The sequence below is a fragment of the Ptychodera flava genome, chromosome 16 (genome assembly GCF_041260155.1).
Source record: "Ptychodera flava strain L36383 chromosome 16, AS_Pfla_20210202, whole genome shotgun sequence".
In the NCBI taxonomy this organism is placed as follows: Eukaryota; Metazoa; Hemichordata; class Enteropneusta; family Ptychoderidae; genus Ptychodera; species Ptychodera flava.
In genome coordinates, this window is record NC_091943.1 from 26,962,240 (window position 1) to 26,983,104 (window position 20,865).

General features: G+C 42.2%; 1 protein-coding gene across 2 annotated transcripts in view; it reads left to right on the forward strand.

The window, feature by feature from the left end:
* Window positions 1-20,865, forward strand: part of LOC139114448 (LIM/homeobox protein Lhx9-like) — an 84,519-nt gene that overhangs the window by 26,729 nt on the left and 36,925 nt on the right. The window contains exons 1-2 of one of the 2 annotated variants that reach the window (XM_070676192.1): window positions 16,064-16,494; window positions 16,835-17,040. In XM_070676192.1, the coding sequence (XP_070532293.1) occupies window positions 16,369-16,494; window positions 16,835-17,040 (332 nt within the window). In that variant the 5' untranslated portion in view covers window positions 16,064-16,368. Of the gene's footprint in view, window positions 1-16,063; window positions 16,495-16,834; window positions 17,041-20,865 lie in introns of those variants that run through there. The other variant, XM_070676193.1, reaches the window with a different exon arrangement.

Genomic DNA, 20,865 nt, shown 5'->3' on the forward strand with positions numbered 1-20,865 from the left:
AACACTCCGGTTATCAGTGTTTCCTGATACTCTACTCCACAATATTTTTTATCTGAAAAAGTAAACCGCGCGCTTTCCCGAAAATGAGTTTTTAAATAGTGGCCACAAGGGAAGGCCAGCTATCATCATAGGCGATGAAGTATTTGAAAAACCGTATGCCATTGCAATATGAATTCATTTATAAGCGAGCATAAAAGCTTTCAAAACGCAAGCAAAGTGGATCGCCGGCGGCGTGTCATTACCGGCGACTGCAACATCTTTTTTTTTCACTCGTTGAGTAACTAACGCGTATATGGTCAGAAACGTGACTTAGTGAAAAAAAGCCGAGGACCTCACCACTGAGTCTGCTGCGAATTGAGCTTTCGGATGAACCAAGAAGAGAGCCAAAATGTCATGATTTCTTGTGCCTTCATTTCAGTGCTGACAATCCTTGGGAGAAATTACCCGAGGCGAAATTTTCGCACAAAGGAACATGGGGGGAACTCCGCGTACTGCTAGATCGGGAGGGGTGCGCGTGGCTAGCTCTGCGGAAAATTGCTTGACTTCACGCAGTCAAATGGGCGAACGGGTCACAGTTGAAAATGGCTTCTCTTTATTCCCTTTTGAAAAAAAGAAAGAAATCCATTTACCATTTAGGCAATTTAGCCCTCGAAAGTGTGGTTCCTGAGCTTCGTCGATCTGTCAGCGTTGTATGTAAATTGGTGAGGTGTGACTGTGAACAGCGTGGTGGTTCGTGGGGGACAAGGCGCGTGCTAAAGCTGCTCGACTGTGGTGATTGCTGAAGCACGTATAGTGCCATCTACCGGGCAGATTGGGAAAAAAATTAAACCAAATACAAGGGCCCAAATCAAGGGACGTTTTCAGATCGAGCTTTAGGAGGGATGGACATGCTAGGGTCAGCTGGTGTAAATGGTTTGAACGCAGTTCTACTTTTGATGTCACTGGTGTCGCTTTTTCGAACGTCAAGTTCTAGAAAATTCGTCTGACCTGAGATTTCCGTCTTCGTTTGTAGTCTAAGAGCTTTGATTGAAAGGCTGGCGCTTTCTACCAATGGTTTGAGAAAAAATGAGTACCCCCTTTGCTGGGTTGAGTCAGTTATTTTTAGGGGTAGGGCAGGGTCCGTTCGAACTTGAAAAAGACTCGGAGACAGTCATCAATAAACTTCGCAGAGCTACTAGTGATCTCCTACCATCGATAGTGGTCATATTCATGGTAGAAATTCAAATTTTCTACATTGCCATGCTTCCGAGTGGGAACCTTGATATCCCGATAATTTTAAATGACTCGAACCAAATTTTCCATCGTTTTTATCCAAGAGTTTTCCTCAAGGTCAAAAGCCGTCTCGCGCTCCTAATGTAGATTCCATTTCTTAAAGAAAGCACCTAACACAGCTTAGCAACGCGTCCTTCTCAACAACAATACTGACTATCACCATTGCATTGGTTTCACATGCACGGAGAATCAAAAACAATTAATATTTACTTTGGCTGGCAGGGTTATTTTGAAACTCTTGGTTCGTCTTTTTTTCACAACTTGATGGCGCTGACGGGTCCTACATTTAGCGCAAGAAAGGAGTATGTTCGGCCCGACAAAGTTGACAATTCTATTCATTCACTGACCCTGAGCGTCGTAGAGTTCGGACTTGCCCACTTCTTCACCGCGCACACAACTGTCGACAAAGACTGCACACGGGATGAAAGACGGAGTATTTTGCGAGACTTGTTTTTTTTTGTATCAATGCGGGGGCTTCTTAGACCCAGACCAGAGTACGAAAATATTTATTTTGAGGCGATTAAACACACCACAAAGGGGGGACTAGCAAACAGTTGATAGAAATGTGCCAGAGAAGTGAGCCGCCATAGCAGCGTCGGCGAGCGATTGTCAGAATGATCGGTGTATACTGGGGCAGTCAACGCGATACTGGCCCCCACATGCTCCATCGGTGCCTTCAGACATTTGCCACGACGTATATACTAGAAGTTAGCGAGGCGCCCAAACATCCGTTTAATACGAAATAATCTTTCCCCCATCACACAATTGTCATGCGAGTTTATTTTTTAATAATATTTTAATTTGTATACAGATATCGCTTTCAAAGGGGTGAATATTACACTAACCACCATTGCTCGCTTCTTCGTACAAGAGACCAACACAGTCCCATTTAGCGCTTCTCAGAGGAAGACGAAATCTGATTTCGTGTCTTTTTCTTTTTGAAAGCTGAGAACCAAGATAATAGTTCTTAATGATCTTCCGTTGTTTTCAAACCACAAAAGAATATGTTATACCATAGGCGCATGTAACTGTCCCTTTAGAATCGCGCGCACACGCACAGACAGGGAGAGAGTGAGCGGGGCATATGTGCTTTTTAGGCTGTCGCTGACTCCAAATGTATTCTGCAGTCTCGGTGTCAGATTTCGAAATCATTCAGGCGAGATCCTACGCGAGTTTCTTTTGAAGAGTGACCATTTAAAAGATTGAAACCACTCAGTGTGTGTGTGTGTTGCGTTTTTTTGGAGCTGCTAAAATCCACTTTGACTCGACTGATGCCGAATAACGCCCCGGGCCCCCGGGGGCAGATGCGTCCGAAGCGCTTTCAACGGAATCACGTCTTTGACAGTGAGGTCGGGTATCGCTCCACGCTTCGGACTTCAAAAGTATGTTTTTCCTTCGTCTTGGTGGCTCCCTACCGCAATCTGAACCCTTTTCACCATCGATCTCTTGTACACTGAATGAAAAAAGCTAGGCAGACAATGGCTTAAACCAACCCGTCATATTGAAAAGGATTTGAGAAGACCCGACAACCTCGAAAGCAAAAGAAACACTTAAATACTTTCCCCAGGTACAAATTGCGCAGAACCAAATCTTCATAAGGAGAAGTTGAAATAAGTTTTCACAATGTCTTCTGATATGTGTTGTTGTTGGGTTTTTTTATTCGGCTAATCATCTCTTTGGGAGCTGAAATGTTTTGAATGATGTTGTTGCTGATGTTTATAAAAACATGCACGGGGAAACTTACAAGATTCTTGTTGATTGACAGATCGCCGTACAAGAATGGAGAATCGGGGTCTCTTTTGATAACCGGCAGATCGTGTAGCCTTTGTATTATTAGTCCCTCAATGGCCGTTGATTCTGTAATTTAAGACCTATACAGCGTATTTCAGCTCCGTCAAAAGACACCGAACAAAACCACCTTAAAATGTGTATTCAGTCAAAATTCGGGGCGTCCCTCTCCCCCGCTGTTCGGTGGCAATGCTAACAGATAACCGGGCTTACTAGCAAAAGCTCTTCCCCTGTAGGAAAGAAAAACCGCCTTAAGTATGTCCGGCTTTCGGAGCGACTAGAAAAGATCTCGATCGGCGGGGTTTTGTTTTTGTGGGGAGGGCATTTTGTACGGGGCGGTTTTTATTGCACGGGCCCAATTAACCTCCCTTTTGACGGCAGCGCCTTTTCAAAGAAGTGGCAACTGGCAAATTATGCGGTGCTCACACCTTGAGAATTGCAAGCGTGGCTGACAGTCGAAAAACAATCCTCAAGTCACGGGACAACCCTGGCCTCTTACAGCTTAGTTGCCAGCCCTGTGTATCATACGAAAGTCCAGGTATCATATCGCGGACCTAACCACAGTTGCAATCATTCCGGGCCCCACGGGAAAAGTCACCAGTACAACAGCGTGTTCAAGTAATGTTTTTTATACTTAATTTTCCGGCAATTGTGTCTACAAAGCAATTGAAATTAAATTAAATTGATTTGATTTGATTTACTGTAACTTAATTTAATTTAATTTAATTTTAATTTATTTTATTAAGTGAAAGCGTCATGTACATATAATTTATTCACATAAGAAGTGCGTGACAAGACATGTAATGATCATTGTTGTCTTTGTTGTAGGGTTTAAAAGTTTTAAAGATACTTTATGCAAATGTGTCATCATTGTTAATAGATATTGATATAGATATTGTTGACATTGTTGTTAGATTACAGTGACTTAATCATACATTTGTCCTTTCATAACCTTGTTACTTTGGCCTTTAGAAGGCTCTACTCATCTGAGTCCAAGGACATCAAATCCGACCTTTCGGGGAAAAAACCTAAATACATTGTATTGATCAAGTTCTGTCCCTGAATGAGATAATAACCGCAAAAGAGTGATAAATCCGCCGGAACGTCTTGACAAGTTGCCGTCGCCTTTGCTGGCGAAAACAGCGTGTCCGGACGCTTAAGACGTTTGGCAACAGTACCAAAGCAACAAAAACCGACAATAACGGTGGACCGCGCCCTGTCCGATGATGGGCAGATGAAATTTTTACCTGTGTTTACTGCACTCACAGCTTGTTTTAATAGAAAATTCCCGATACAGGACTACTTTTAACGAGCAAAACTCTGTGTAAACGACCCTTTTCGTCAAACTGTCCATTTTGTTGTCGTTGTCGAATACTGAAGGAACTAACTTTATCCACGAACCTAAAAGAATACCCCTGTGTAATCTAATACTAAAATGTCAATTGTGCAGTCTGTTTAAACTTAAGTGACGTGTCAATGAATGATATATGATACTCACCCAACTAATTGCTTGATTATATTTATTCTGCCCTGCAATATTACTAGTATATTTGACTTCCATCTTTTATTTTTTCAGGTATTTTTGTCGATCTTCATCAGTTTTGCTTGTTTGTTTACCTACGAGCCCAGTAACGCTTGATATTTTTCCAACACTTGTCTTCTGGGTACCAATTGCAGTTTCTTGGTCCTGTCCCTGGCAGCATGTTAGGGACTAGCCGGTACTCGGCTTGTCAACAAAGCCTCTATATCCGCAAGGTGCATTCGTGCTTGGAAAGCAACGGATGGAATGTCCCGTCCAGACTTGGATTTTTCAATTGATGGCGATGAGAATACTTCAATAACGTGCATCGTGGTCACAAGACCTGAAACTGAGCAGTGAAACCTTTCTCTTTTGGGAAGAAACTCACGAAAACGTAGTTGATTCGTGGAAGAATGGTTTTAAAAGATGGCAAGAGTTATAGTTATTTCGAATTTTAGGACCCGCTTTGTGAGAAAGATTGACGATATTGAGTCGGTCTCTCTTCAAACACAGGGATTACACTTACGCACAGATCAATGAAGCAGAACTCTTCCAAGCCCAGAATGGCGGTAAATTTTCCAGTTTTTCTCTTCATCGAGTTTTCAAGAGTTCATTGAAAAGCTCCCAATACTGCAGAAAAGAGTGATTTAATTTCGGATGAGTCATAAAGTTTGTTTAAACAGAGTTTTTTTTTAATCCCAGGAGAAAATTTCTGGCTGGAATCTTTACGTTGTGCTGCAACATACAGTTTTTTTACTCAATAGAGTGACGTCGTTTTTTCAGATACAACTCCTAAAAATGGCCTGTGGGCACAAAGGTTTTATGGTCAGTTTTCTGTTTTTGTTGAACCAAACGCAGCAATACATCTGATATGGATGAATGTTCTTCAAAATATATCCGACGTTTAGCTCTTATTCTCTAAAATGCGATCATAATCTCCGCCACGACGTCTTTCAGCAAGTATTTTACTCATAGACACAAAAGTTAGGGAAATCGAAAAATTAAACGACAAAGAGAACGCACATTTTCAACTTCTTCGCTATAGCCCTAATCCAATGCCGGGTCTTTTGTTTCAGTGCCTCATCAATCGACGGCAAATTCAACTATAGGGTTTTGAAAGGGCCTTTCGAAACTTCTGCTAATTAATACGTACTGACAATTAACGTGTCTTTAATCATCCAGTCGTTTATGCTTGGTTGTATGTAAGTCCTGGTAACATGGGTGAAAGAGTGATGATTAGTGGACGCACCTTTGCTTGCGAATCAAAAGGGATTTTCTTGAGGGCTCTAATAACCCAAACCCTAACACCCAAACGTTACTCTAACCCTAGGTTTCTAACAATTCCAACAAAATTTCTTTGTGTCCACTGATATTCAGTTTTGCCAACCACAGTTACTTCACTGTATATTTCTGAAAATAAACAATGAGAAATGCCTCTTATTGGTAAAAAATGCAGTTTTCTGAAAATTATACCTGCAGCCCACGAGGAAACCGGAAGAATTGCAGTTCGCTCAAACTTTCTGCTTGACGTCACTTTCGATTGAAATTCATATCGTTTTTTTTTCCTAAACACAGCTCAATCTTTGTTTTAAAAAAAATCACATTATTTCATGCAAACTTAGAATTCTTGTCAATTTATGAGGAAAGCCACGATGTTGATATTGAAATCAATCAAGTAAGGGGGCTGTAGACAATTCCCGAGGCGACGGCAAATATTTCCAGTCACATCCGATTGGTGCATGATATGAATGATGCTCGGGGAATCGGTACTTCTGTCAAACACTAACATTTACAGAGTTCGGAGCACGCACAGAGATAAGTTCAACTGCGTTTGTAGTCTCTGCATCAAAAGAAGGGCTGGAATGATTGTGAGTCATTAGCTATTCGTCAGCCGTCCGCCGTAATTTTGATTCTTGACGAGTGCCGATGATGGGCAAGGAAGCCCCTTCCCTTGACATGTGTGCCACCCATTAAGTTCTACCCCGCAGCATGCCTTGCAGCGCCAGCGCTCTAAACAACGCCGATTCCCGCACCCTCCCCTAATGTTCCGTCGGATTTTTCTCACGGATTATTGTCTTATCATTAGAAGAGGTCTCCCAAACGAGCCAAAAATCGAAGCGAAGATGAGAACGGTCTAATAACTGTCAGCTGTCACGCAGAGCCGCCAAAGTGCCATAAATTGCCGAGAAAAAAAATTCGTCGAGATCGATTCAGAAAAGTGCTTTTGGAGGATTTTTTTCATCCTAAAAATGTCACAAATCACGCCAGAACTCTGAGGCTGTGAGATGTGTAGAAAATAGTCAATGGAATTAGTCACGCGAAACAAAGTTACTGACCTTTTCGCCAAAGTTATGTCTCTACGAAGCTTTCCATCGGTTTAGTCCACAGAGAAACTGATACATTATTTTTAAATCGTGTCTGTTTAGCTACTGATGGTCCTATATTTTCTAACGTCACACGAATTTCCAAACGACATGTCAAAGGTAAAAAAAAGATGGAGATCTCCCAACATTTATCGACTGCGCATCACGAAAACAAAATTTTCATTTACGCTTCACGCTTTTTGCCAGAGCATCAAAGTTAGAATAGGATGCACCACACTAGATATGATGTTACTATATCGCCTTTTTAACCGACACGGCGTTTCCCTTGATAAATATTTTATCGCCGTTATTAATTCACTTGGGCTAGTTTCTGAAACGACTATGCAGTTGTCAACTACAAATATGAGGGGACGAGAAAAAAGTGAATTTCATTAACCTAGAAAGATTTCACAATGGATGGTTTAGCCCTTTGTGTTTTTCGAACATGATGGGTTACAAAGTTTGAATCTTTTAGAATTGTGAATTTTTAGATTGCTTTGGTTTGCAAACGCTAACTAATACCAAACTGCAAATCTATGAGTGTACCATCTCAACCATTTAAAGATCCATTAGCTGTAACTTTGGTCATTTTTTAAATTTTGCTTGTTCTGTGTATCATCTGCAGTTTCTGGTTTCTGGTTTGAATCCCTGAACCATGGAGAAATTCCTAATATTTAGCTCATAAATATACCCTATATGAGTATAATCTGTATTGTTATTGTTTAAATTGTGCATTCAGGTTCGGACTAGAATACATTATCAACAATAAGAATGGTCATTTCACATTCACAGGCTGTGTTGGCAAGCAGGACAACGGGCATTGGTCATGATGATCGGATTATAGTAAAATTCTGTAGTTGATACATTGAAACAGAGTAGTGAAAAATTAGTCAAAAGTTACAGCTAATGTCCCTTTAAAGATTGGAGACTGACGCGCCCCTAACACGCATGGCGTAAGTTGTGCGCGCGCAGGGGGGGGGGGGGGTATATCGCCATACCCCTCTGCGCGCGCAGGCCACTTCGTTATCTCCGCGAGTATCACTGACGTATTATTTTCCTGAAAAAATGTCAACGATTCCAAGTCAGCAGGAGACCGAAAAACTTGGCATCGCAAGAATTGTTTACTGGTAACTCGAAACGGGCGACGTTTTCTTGTGGAAGACTTGCGGAATCTCAGATCTTCGGTCTGGGTGCCGATGAGCTACAGCTAATACATACTCCACTTGCTGGGTCGCACTGGACGGTGCGGAAGCCATGGCTTGATGGATAACACCGGTGCATACATTGTGAAAACATACTTGCCACAATGACCCCTTACGTTTATACCCTCTTTTTGACTCGAATTTGTCGATGTGAATAGTGTCATACCCGCCTGGAGCGTGTCGCTAAATTGTAACAAATAATCACAATTATAAGTAGTATGCTCCTCCAAAGTGAAAGACTTGAAATTTTGCTCAAACTTTCCTTAAGGAATCTTTCAACCACTTTCAAAACCAAGAATAAAAACTGGGGGTCACAGTACAAATTTTGGCACTACAGAAACAAATAACTCCAGATTTACCGTTATTTTAAATTCAAAATGGCCGGCGTCTATGTGTTAACTCTATAAATGAAATTTTCGAATTTCGAAAAACAAAGAACTTTAAATGAACCTCCACAAGTGGTATATCAGAAGAGAATGGTAAAAGTTTGAAAGTCCAAATAACCGTCCCCGAGGCGCATTCTACCTTAACAGACGTAAAATGTAGAACTTTTACATAGCATCATTTAAATTCTAATATTAAATTTTGCCAAAACAAGTGTAAAGATCTTTTCTATAAAACAACAACATGCGGATAGCTATTCCGCCGAGACAAAACTCTCGAATGTAGTACAGACATTGGGTTTGCGGGCAAAATGGCATTTTAAAAATGGGAGAATTTTAATTGCGACTAAAATTATACAAAAGAAAACAAGTGTTACATTTCCCTGGTGTGTCTAGGTATCGTGGCCCCTGTTCAAGATCTTAATGGACTTGCCTGTCTGTGTTGTCTACCCGCAAGTTACCGACGACTTCTGTTCAACTTTGCAAATCACTTTGAGGGAACACACCGTCAAGAGATGTTCGTGCTATGCACTGATCGGCACAACGCCACCAGTGTAACGGCTTTGTTGTAACACGACATGACGAAGTCAGCTTCGTCGATGAGCGTTCTGAAGTCGGGCCGGTTGATTGGATAGCCGGCGAATCGGAATGCCGCTCACAAGACAGTTCAAAGCAGACAACATTCGGGGCCCGTTTCACTTTTAGAGAAATTTGCTTGCCATGATAATGGCGACATCTTTCGTCATATTTGAAGAAGTTGGTCGTTCCTTATAGTAAATGCCCTGCTATGATCACTAGGTCACATCAAGTGACTTCCTGTAGTATCAGTTTGCCAGTTCTATCTATCTATCTATCTATCTATCTATCTATCTATCTATCTATCTATCTATCTATCTATCTATCTATCTACCTATCTATCTATCTATCTATCTATCTATCTATCTATCTATCTATCTATCTATCTATCTATCTATCTATCTATCTATCTGTCTGTCTGTCTGTCTGTCTGTCTGTCTGTCTGTCTGTCTGTCTGTCTGTCTGTCTCTCTTTCTCTCTCTCCCCTCCTTCCTCTCTTTCCTCTCTCTGTCTGTCTCTCCGTCTCTCTATCTCTGTCTGTCTGTCTGTCTCTGATTTATGATAATCTCACTCTTAAGAAGATTATTAAATGTAGCTAATGCCTTCATGCACCTGCTGCTATCACTAAACGATATTATTTTCATTCAAAGTGAAAGTTGGAAAAAAACAGTGTTTTTGTTTTGCCAGTGTGTAGAACAGAGTACAACGACTGTGCGCCTGCGCACAAATTCCGTTGCAGTACGATCTCTTGCGCGTCCTCAAGTTGGTACATTTACAAAGCTGCAAAAACGCTCTGTCCATTTCCATTCGATACTTTTGCAAATACCCGTCCACACGTCAGAATGCATACATTAACGGCGTGACGTAACTGAGTCTTTGAAGTGATGTTGCTACACGATAGTTTCACCTTTCTCATTGTCCTTGTGACATACTTTAATTGCCTTTTGGATTGAATTAGATCGTATTTTACTGATTTAAATTATTTCAATAAAAACAATGAAAAATAATGAAATGTAATCTAGTCATTTATTCATAATATGTATCAGTCCATCTACGCAGTACTCATGCTCATGCAATGAAGTTGGGTCGTTAGGTAACCATCAAATTCTGTAGGTTATCCTGTAACTTAGTGAAGATGTCCTGATTTTGTCGTTGTTTTGTTCCTGTGTATATTGAGTGTTTGTCTCAGTCTGTCTGTCTTGACCATCACTCGATGAGATTTGTATATTTCGATTTTCTTAATCAAACTGCGCTTCAAAACCTCCAAGCCTAACGATGAAATGCGTCATGCGGGGAGAAAAAACTCATATGTAATATTTGGATTACTACAGGCTTTCTGTCGGGAGTCATGAACTCCATCCAAGATATGACAGGGAGCTAGGTCAGAGCAGGATTCGATAAAGCATTAACAATTCCAGCCTACCACTGTCAGTGAAGTGCACAGTGCGGGACAGTCTAGCGGACACGTTCATTTCAAATCTAACATTAACCAAGTAAATCATTTGTACCGAATATTAACCTATAAATGAATGGTGTAATTAAAGCTTTATTAGTTTGTATTGTGTTTTCCATTGTTGTTTATCTTCTTTCTGCCAAATACAGTTTTACTTACTATATCAAAAATCGTTTTGAAATGCCCAGAGTTCGCCAAGTCCGTGACTGTGATGCGTAATGTCCCATGTTAATTTTGATACCTAAATTTTAGACCGTACCTATAGACCCTCCAAGGAGAGTCTATGACCATACTAAGGAGTCATTTGTCAACAGCAACAATGCATATTGTCAACAATATGTGTTGTGTTTGCTAGGCTAATACTTGGTATTTCAACACACTTTTGACAGATTCAGAAGAGCGTCCCTGGGTCCTCCTCTTTCCTGGCATACAGATGATGAAAATACACCAGAAGCTCCGGCTATCGTATCTTTACTTACTTTCCGATATAACAGTGCGATATCCGGAGTTCTGGTGGACCCCAGCTTGTCAACCCAGGTGCATGGACAAAGTCTGAAGTTCAAACATGGTAGAATATACATAAAATTTGAAACACAGTAGTGTTCATGGGTCGTGTCGACAAAGTATGGCACCGATGGCGTCCCGCTCACATATACGCTTAAACAGGAGAGTGTAGTAAACGCGCAAAACTCTGGAGATTCTATTTGGACTCTCAATAAGCGAACAGTGCCTGAATGTGTTTTACCTTTCCTGTACTTCTATTAGCGTGTTTCTTTTTCACTTCAGTCATATCATACATACTACCGGGAATAAAAGATGAGTCGTTGCCAAACTTTGACCGAAAAGCTCGAAAAAACTCCCAGAAATTATTGGCAAGTCTTGATGCATCTATAACGATAACAGGAAGAATAATTCACGATTATATCGCTTTGTAATTTTCTCCGGTAATTCAATTTCAATTTGCCACTTTCATGACCGATTCATCATGCCATGTGGTTTCCTTTCTTTGTTTTCATATATCTTACTCCGTGTTTGTACACTTCAATAGCTTTGTTTTTTTTCTAATTTTGAGGGAGGGGGGTAGGTAGTTTCCAGTGTTCATGCCCCTTCATACGAGATTATGTAAGATTTTGTCTTCGCCTCTGAAGTTCATCAGAATCAATCTTCTGGTGTACTCATTTAACGACTCCCTATACTCACCCTAAGTCTGCCCTACTCTTCATTCTTCTACTGACCTCTGCGTCATGTTTTCCTCCCCTTACATATGCCGTCATTCTAGTATCACACATACCTGGTTCCTTGTTCCTCTCATGTCTGTCCATCTCTTAAAATATGACATTCCTGAGTTCACAGGTCGTTGACCCTTCTGCCTTTGATTTAGTATCTCGTACTTTCACTTATTTTATCTATTTTCTCAGTTTTATTATCGCCCTCTTCTCTCTGCTCTCTCCTCACCCCCTTCCTAAGCTCTCTCCTCACCCCCCCTTCCTAAGCTCTCTCATCAGCCATTCTTCGTCACTCAAAGTTCGTCTCAGTATATTGACATGTCCGTCTCCTATTATCCTTGTCAGTTTGTATGATTGATATATCCGTGGCTGTTTTGAGAATCCGTTCTTCGTTTTCTTTCTTCCTTCCTTTTTGTCTCTCTCCATCTTTCTGTATCTGTTCTTTTGTATCCATCTATCTCTCTATCTCTGTATCTATCTATCTATCTATCTATCTATCTATCTATCTATCTATCTATCTATCTATCTATCTATCTATCTATCTATCTATCTATCTATCTATCTATCTATCTATCTATCTATCTATCTATCTATCTATCTATCTATCTATCTATCTATCTGTCTGTCTGTCTGTCTCTCTGTCTGTCTGTCTGTCTGTTTGTGTGTCTGTCTGTCCTCTCTCTCTCCCCCCTCCCCTCTTCCCTAAATCCTTAAATCTTACTAACTTTTCCGGGGGAAATGTTGAAAGAATTGGAATGACTCGGTTCAAGGCGATAGGCTGCCCGATCAATACTATGGCAAGTTCCAATTAAAATCCATAAGTCAAACGCCCAAGGCTTCGATCTATCCAATGATCTTGCAGCGATTTAAAGTACGGTGGAAGTGTGGACACAGCAGCTGAGACGTAAGAACGCGCTCATTTTCACATTTTGAAGCATCAATACTTGAGCACATCTTTCTCGCACAATGTTCCAGGTATGTGACAATTGCTCGCACGTCTCTCTATTATTATCCTTTGAATCGCATTTTTGTGCGCGTCGGTTTACAGGGCGTCGAGGATGGACAGATGATCGATTCTCGCCCTTTTTTTTGTTTGTTTGGTTTTTGTCGTGGCTAGCTCCTGACAATGGTTCTTCAAAGTCGGCTGCGTGGCTGAACGAAGACTGAAAGCTGGCGTTTCTGCCCTTTCAGCGCACGGCCAGCTGCGACCCCGTTGTTCGATCAACTCGCCAAGCAGTCCTTGTGCGCGAAATCACGCACAAATAGAAATCCAAGGAAAATAGAAATTGAATACCCTCCTGAAAGCTGCCAGCTCACAGGCTCTTCTATATCCAGGCAAGCGTCTAACTGGCCGGCAAATCCGTCCCTAAGCGAGCCTGCAAAAGAAAAAGCGACGGGGCAACTACACCGTCGCCGCGCGTCGGCGATGCTCAATCTCGACGCTCGGGGGCAACTTTTTTTTTCAGGAGCAAATGATGAAAATCGAAGAATAATCCAGCGGAAGAATGCTACGGTTGGAGACTGTGTAATGTCAGGCTTGATTACGACCAGGCTAAATGAGAAGAAATCCCTTCCCTAGTGCGAGTTTAAGATTTGTATCGCGCAGGAAACAAGAGTGATACAGACAAGTAAGCAGTTAGCGGTCCCATAGACTTTCTATCACATCTTTTAAACTCTTTAAATTGAAAAGACTTTGCCCTATTATCCTCATCTGATAAGATATTTCTCTCTTTTTTCATCGACTCTTCAGCCCGGGGTTATACTTTTCATCAGGGATGTTATCGCAGACGTCGAGTTCATCTTGTACTTCAGTGGCTGTGCGAAAGGAAACATCGTTGGCGGCGATTGTCATTTCCCCTCAGTGATGACGATCTCAGAGATCGAGTGAAAAGTTATCTAATCGCGCAACGGCTTGTATGTATGTATGTATGTATGTATGTATGTATGTATGTATGTATGTATGTATGTATGTATGTATGTATGTATGTATGTATGTATGTACGTACGTACGTACTCACGTGGGTACGTTTGTTTGTTTGTTTGTACGTCCATCAATCCATTCATCCAAACTATCAAAAGCGAGTGAAGAAATCATGTGCTTATAATGAGTGCATGTTGATATTTACAGGAGCTTGTAATTCCATGTATACTAGGCTTTGTTTAATTTGATTTTATTATAGCTGTCGTCCATGTTTGTTTGTTTGTTCAGCTAATTCTGTATATTTCTCGAAGGAACCCATGGTTTTTTAATTAAGTAACCATGCGCAAAGAATATTCCATGCTTGCGATTTCAAATTCACGAGGTGCCACCTGATTTGTTCGGATCCTCGCATCGAAGGTTCTCTGGCCAATCAAAGAGCATGAAGCAATTTCGAGGCAAAAAGTTAGTCTACAGTATCTGCACTCGCTCGCATTAATTTAGAAACATGGATGCTTTGTACCGTCTTTGTTAAATTCCGAAATATGAGCATGCGTATTAGAACCGAGCTTGGTCTTATGCTCTGAAGTGTGTCAAGCGTTAGCTTATACGCTAATTTACATGTTTAGAAGAGTGAATCACTCTGGTGAAGTCGGACGGCTATCGTAATTAACAATCAAATACCGGGTGTTTACGTTGTTCTATGGGTGTGGGCCGCGGTGTGAGGGCGTCTCCTTCCTGGATTTGGCTTGAAGAGCTCCTTAAACTGATAATGTTGCTTTTGCCAAGTGTCCATATCTTTGTTTAGAATCGTAGCTTAAGCTATTCCTGTGTGTGTGTGTGTGGAGAGAGAGAGAGAGAGAGAGAGAGAGAGAGAGAGAGAGAGAGAGAGAGAGAGAGAGAGAGAGAGAGAGAGTACACACAATTCCTTGGTGTATGTGTAGGAAATAGGCTGTCGTACCATCGCTCTGTGAAAACGTTCCCATCAACGGCCTTGTTTCAGCGGTCGCACACAATAAATGAACTGTAATTACCGACAATTTAAAAGTTTTACATTTAAAAAGCTAACCTCAAGACTAACAAGGCCTATGAAACAAACTCGGCACACGGACAATCGTGCGCATAAAACCACAGAGACACTATAATATATGTATTAAACAAGGCGTTGACAATATAGGCAGCATTAGAGTGGACAAGTTAAAACCGTGTATTTGTGAGAGATAAACAAATAAGAACTTCCTAAACAAAAAATATCCGACGGGACTGGAATCGTTTTTTGTCTCGATAGTGCTACATCTAAGCCAAGTCACCACTCTCAGTCCCTTCGATTGAAAACTTAAGTGGATAATCTTCAGTTAAGAAAGAATGAAAACCTGGCGCAGCCCGGGTCTTTACTGTGTGACTTTGGCGGGTCCGGTGAGGGTGTTCCCCGGTACCTTGTTTGTGTGAGTCCGCCCGTATTTGCGTTTCCCTTCTTCTGGGGGTTTCTCTACTCTTCATTACTTTCTAAGGTAACGTTGCTCTTTTAAAAAGTGGGTGTTTACTTTGAAACTTGCCGCAGCAACTTTGTTTTTGTTTTGGCCGGGTTACTTTTCATCCTGCCCACCACAGTCTAATGATGGGCGATCACCAGCGCTCTTATCTCGTCAACACGGCGCTTGAACAACTACAAAGGGTTCCCCAGTCGCGAATCAAAAGCGGCACGATTACGTATTCGCCGTGCATCAGCTGAGCACATTTTTTCCCAACGCAAAAAGAAATAATAAACAAACACACCGATTGTTTTTGCCTGTGTTTCTCGGTTTGTGTATCTGTCGTCAGGGGGAAAATCACAGTTTTAGAGTGATAAGAGCAGCTGCCTCGCAGTTCGGGCTGTTTTATTCTCAGAGACACGTTTGAATCGAAGCGTCTGTGCGCCGAAGCAAGGGCACGGACCTAGTCCAGGGGTATTTAGCTCGGTGTGAATAAATTACACAAAACTCATTTGTTTAAAGTTGTTCAGGCTTTTCCAGTCCATTTGTCGCGTTAAAAATATTCCGCAGTCGGGCTTCATCCAGCTATTGTGCCGAGCGGCTATTCATCAACACCGGTAGAATTGAAAAGGGTGGTTTTCGACACAGCTGCGGGTATCACTTGCTTTCGTCAAACACCGGTTGACCGGGACGGAAATGCGATAAAACCGGACATGGGTGCGTGGAAACGTGCTTCACACTTGCTCGTCTGCCTGCTCTGAGGGGATGGACAGCCTCATGCTGCGGGAAATATACTCTGCAGAGTGAGGAAGTCGGAGTGGGAAAGTGAACCTTCCGCGATTGGCCAATCAGAAGTATGGTTACATCCTGAAATAGCGTTGACCCCTTCTCAATAGTTGTCGATCAATGAGATTGGGAGAGCGCACAAAAAAAACCCCGAGTACGTTGTTTAAGCACCCGGTTGATTGTCAAACGAATCAGCCTCCCCTCCCCTCTCATTATTACACTCAAACTGCTATACACAACAGCGATGCTCAGCGAACGTCGGGCATTGTTGGAGCTGAGCAGCCCTGCGCGCACGCCGTGAACTGCCCGACTTAGCCGTCGCTTCGCCCGACAAACATCCACAAACCAGTTCGCTATATCACAGGATCCCAAATTTGTGACTGTTATTATGAACTCCACATCGCTCCTTGATGGGAATGGACGACGCTCGCTATAGCCTCGAGCACCAAAGCGAACCTTCACAGAAAGCTGGGGACGATCACGGTAGAACTTCACTCCACAGAAGGACAAACGACACGAAAACGGCCTTTGAAAGGGTAGGGGAGACACTGCGCTAAGTTCCTGACCGACAGCTTCCACTTTCCTTGGCAGTTTCAGCGCAAAACCAGCGCGCCAATCAAGTCAACTCCACCTCTCGACCGTACCATAATACTCTTAATCAATTGGTTCTTCCACTTGCTCTCTCATCTTTCTCGTTTTGCCTGGCTAGTGTTACCGGCCTCACTTCAATTGTTTGCTCCATAGCTGTTTACACACCACGTCCGTGCATCTATACACACCCTCGCACACTACCACTGGATTACCGAGCCTCCCCCTGATTGTTTAATTATTTTGTCGGGCTTTAATTCCTTCTCTTTTCCCGCTTTTCTGCCGCAGACCATGCCCGTTATCAACCGGGAGAACAAGCCGTGTCTGTGTGCGGGCTGCGAGGGACGCATTTTGGACCGATACTACCTTCTGGCCGTGGACAAGCAATGGCATATGCAGTGTTTAAAGTGCTGTGAGTGCAAGTTGAGGCTGGACTCCGAACTAACGTGTTTTGCCAAAGATGGGAATATCTACTGCAAGGAAGACTACTACAGGTAAGCAGCGGGGTGAACGAACGGTTCGCCGTTCGGTAGCTTCTTGTTTTTCTGCGCTGGTTTTGACTAGATTTTGACATTGATTACATTATGCAATCCCGTGCGAAGATATATACGCGAACTGTCATTCACCGAGCGAGTATCGAACTCCCGAGCTATATAGTTCAACTGGTTGAGTAATTGTAACTACGCTGACATACTGCGTGGTGTAAAATCGGCGGAAATCGTTACTTTTGCCTGAGCAGCCACGTTTTAACTAGATGGTGTGATGAGTATTAAAGCTCTTGAACGTGAGCTCTGTGTCATTTGTGACCCATAAACTCCCACACGTTTGTATATTCCTTGTAGTTCAGAATGCGTTTAACGCGTTATTCCAAACCAGTTCGAAACTTGACCGGTGGTTTCGGCCAAAACACGACCATGTACTTGGCGATAAGTGAGGTGATATTGTCCTGTCCGAGTGGCCCGTTTTATTTTTGTCCATTTAAGCGATACTACTATTAATACTTATATTCATAAGCTGAGCACGACACAATGTGGATTAAGCCTTAATCGCGAAACAAGTTGCATTTTACGCAATACATTAAAACTTGCCTGCGTATAGTCCTTTCAGACGTGGCATGGCCGGCCATGCTCTGTGCGGCCCGGCCCGGCCCGGCCCGCCGTGCGGACAAGCAACGGCCGAAGACGTCCCGGATTTCTTCGATGACAACTATTTTATCGTCCCGAACGCCCCTTCAATAATTTGAACATTTTATAATTGAACCTGCTAGTAACGATACCTCTCGAAAATCAATAATTGAAATAAAAATCACTTTCGTGAAAACCATTCTCGGAAGTGACTAACACAACGTGGCTATAACAGTCACTCTTAACGTCGAGAGCAATATCTTTACAATCTGTAAAACAACAATATCCGGCCGGTTTTTTTAATCGACATTTGTTTAAATCGGAGCTAAGTTGTGTGTATGATATCGTGAAAGTTGGACCGACGACGACACAGAAGTGTTGATATCAATATTTCGTCGCTGATTGGCCGGACATGACGTCAGAACCGAAGAAAAATATTGAGTTGGTATAGTGCTACAAGTATGATGGTCGGGTCTGTGTGTTAGAGAATAAAATAATAGCCATGCCTCTTAACTCGAGCTGTGAACTGTACAACTGTAAGACAGCGACAATCATATCATTCATCCGCTGACTTTCACAATAACCTCTTCAGAAAAGTGAATTCATATTTGTACCACCCGTGGCGGCTTCCCTAAGAAATCAAGGCGAGAACGAGTCGGGCGATGAGTCACATTGCATTTTCTCGCGACATCACTTCCCCGCCAAAAACGACGATAAAATTTCAATTCTGTCTCGGGCTCGTCTGCCGAAGACGAAGACACTGCAAAATGCATTCTGAAGTGAGCTCCGAAACACTGCATTGCTGCAGCCAACAAGCATCCAGTTACGGCTCACTCTCGACAGAAAACTTAGAAACTTAAATTAGCTTGTGCTTCAAATTACCGCTTCTTTCATAAAAAATGTGACGTCAGCAAAAAACATTCTTCAATTTGCAAATCTAGGAAAATGGGCAAGCATGCTTATAGCATCTATTTTTATCATCAGTTCAAACTTCCTACTCATGTCTCATGTGGGTCTTCTTCCTCAGTTTTGGCCACACACATGTCTCTTGAAGACAATACCACTTTCTGTCTTTTATTCAGGCGCGAAAAATATGAGCGTTCTTGTCTTCCTTGTCGTTTTCCCATGCGTGTTTCGGGGGACTAGTGGCTTTGCGTTTCCGCCTGTGCTTCACACCAAACAGGTCAAAACACAGGAAGGGCGAACAATGAACAATCTTTTTTTTTACAAATTTTCCAAAAAAATGTGGGTGTCGTCAGCAACCTCGGCAGATTTCAAAATTTCACGAGGTGTCACCGACGGAGGAGGTAGGATGTTTTGTGAAAGCGACATTTGTTACGCGGCTAGACGCATCGGCATTGGCGCCTTTATCAGGACGTTACGTCAGACGAAGAAATCCACAACAATAAATGACCTTAAACGTCGAATACGAAAAAGACACGATTTACACCAGTCAGACTCAAAATCAATGTTGGCCACTTTAGGCTGTCCGTGTGTTGAATACGTTTGGCTCTACGTTGGCCATATAATACTGCAAGATTTCATATTTTAGTGAAGGCTTTAATATTTTCATGTCAAACCGTCAAATATTGTTTTTCCAACTTACCCTGACGACCAATAATTCAATTTTTTAAAGCGTCTTTATTTAAATTCAGATTCATGTAAATCGACTCAGGCAGTCTCAGACAAATCGCCGCAGCAACACAAATTAGAGTAAAAAAACCTGAAGATGGTAATTCACGAGGGAATAACAGATAATATCCGGGCGGACTAGTCAATTATGAGATTTGCATCATTATTTGCGAGGATTTCTACAATTTTGTAACCGTAACATTTGCAGCGTCTTATTATCCGCGTTTAAACAGGTAATTTGTACAACGCAACCGCCGTTCAATTTTTTTTTCCCCCAATGACATGGTATCATTCTTAACGTTTGATGACGTCACCGGCTGTCATCCAGAGACACTCGCGGATTGATATGCCGTACAACTTTATCATTTACGGTGATTTCTAGTCTCGCCAATTGCAATGCGTTGCAAACACTTTGTACCGTGCGAGTTGCGTCAAAACGGGCGCCTCGGTGGATGTCGGGGAAACGCAAAACTTTCGGAAGCGAATAACATGAATATCAAATTTGCAGAATTAAAAACACGTACATATTGTTGGCTCAATTTGTCCAGAATTGGCAGTTTGTCGTCATAAAGAAACGAAAATTAAAAGAGGAAGACGGGAAAAAGGAAGCCTCTGGCGGATATATAGAGAATAGAGTTTGCTCCTCTGACTATGGAAATGACATTCTTCTGTGATACACAAAGTCTACACGAGACACTTTCAAATATTTTATGTTTCACTAAAAACTTGTTGCAGGGAGCCAGCGGTTCACTGACAGTTACACCGTAATCAGTCGCGCTGTCCGAACGGTAAAAAGCCACAACCGGAGGCACTCGAGTCCCCAGTGTCAATAGAGGCAAATATTCAAGTAAAGGCGCAAAGAAAGTGTTTATTTAGAATCTGTCACTACGATCACAAGTGTTGTTTAGACGGCTTGGAGCGCCTGGACGAGTGCACTAAGCTGTTTGCATAGCGGGACAGCCACGCGGAGAGGGCCCGGGCAAGCGAGATCAACGACCGCTTTTTTTTTCTTTCTTTTCTTTTTCTCCCACGCAAACGCGTCGGAAAAATACCTCATGAAATATTGAACATGTTTCGGGTTTTAAAAGCAATGGATCAAGTCTTTTTATCAATCAAGCAAAGAACGCCAGAATCGATTGGGCGTTGTAATTCCATTGTGAAACAATAGGTACTGCCAATGTCGCTGTTGTAAATACTGGAAACACGTGACAGGGTTCGTAATAATTCATCTGTGTTCTATTATTTTCGACTTGTCGATTTTTGTTTCATGTGGCGTTTCGATCCTATATTCCTCTTAGCCTATATTTAAGTGGTCCATGACTGCATAGAGAATGGACACCCCTATCTCTCCTCCCTTGCCCTCACCGCCTTGATAATTTATGTGTTCATAAAGCAATGACATTTCCGACTTCAATGAAAACAGCCACCCCCCTGCCATTAAACCAAGAACATCTAAGTTAATATAGACCCAAACTCGCGGCCACTTAACCGATTTGTTGGGGTGCTTAAGTGATGACTTGAGAGAAAAAAAGTTATGACGAGTTTTGTCTCGTCCAGTGCGGG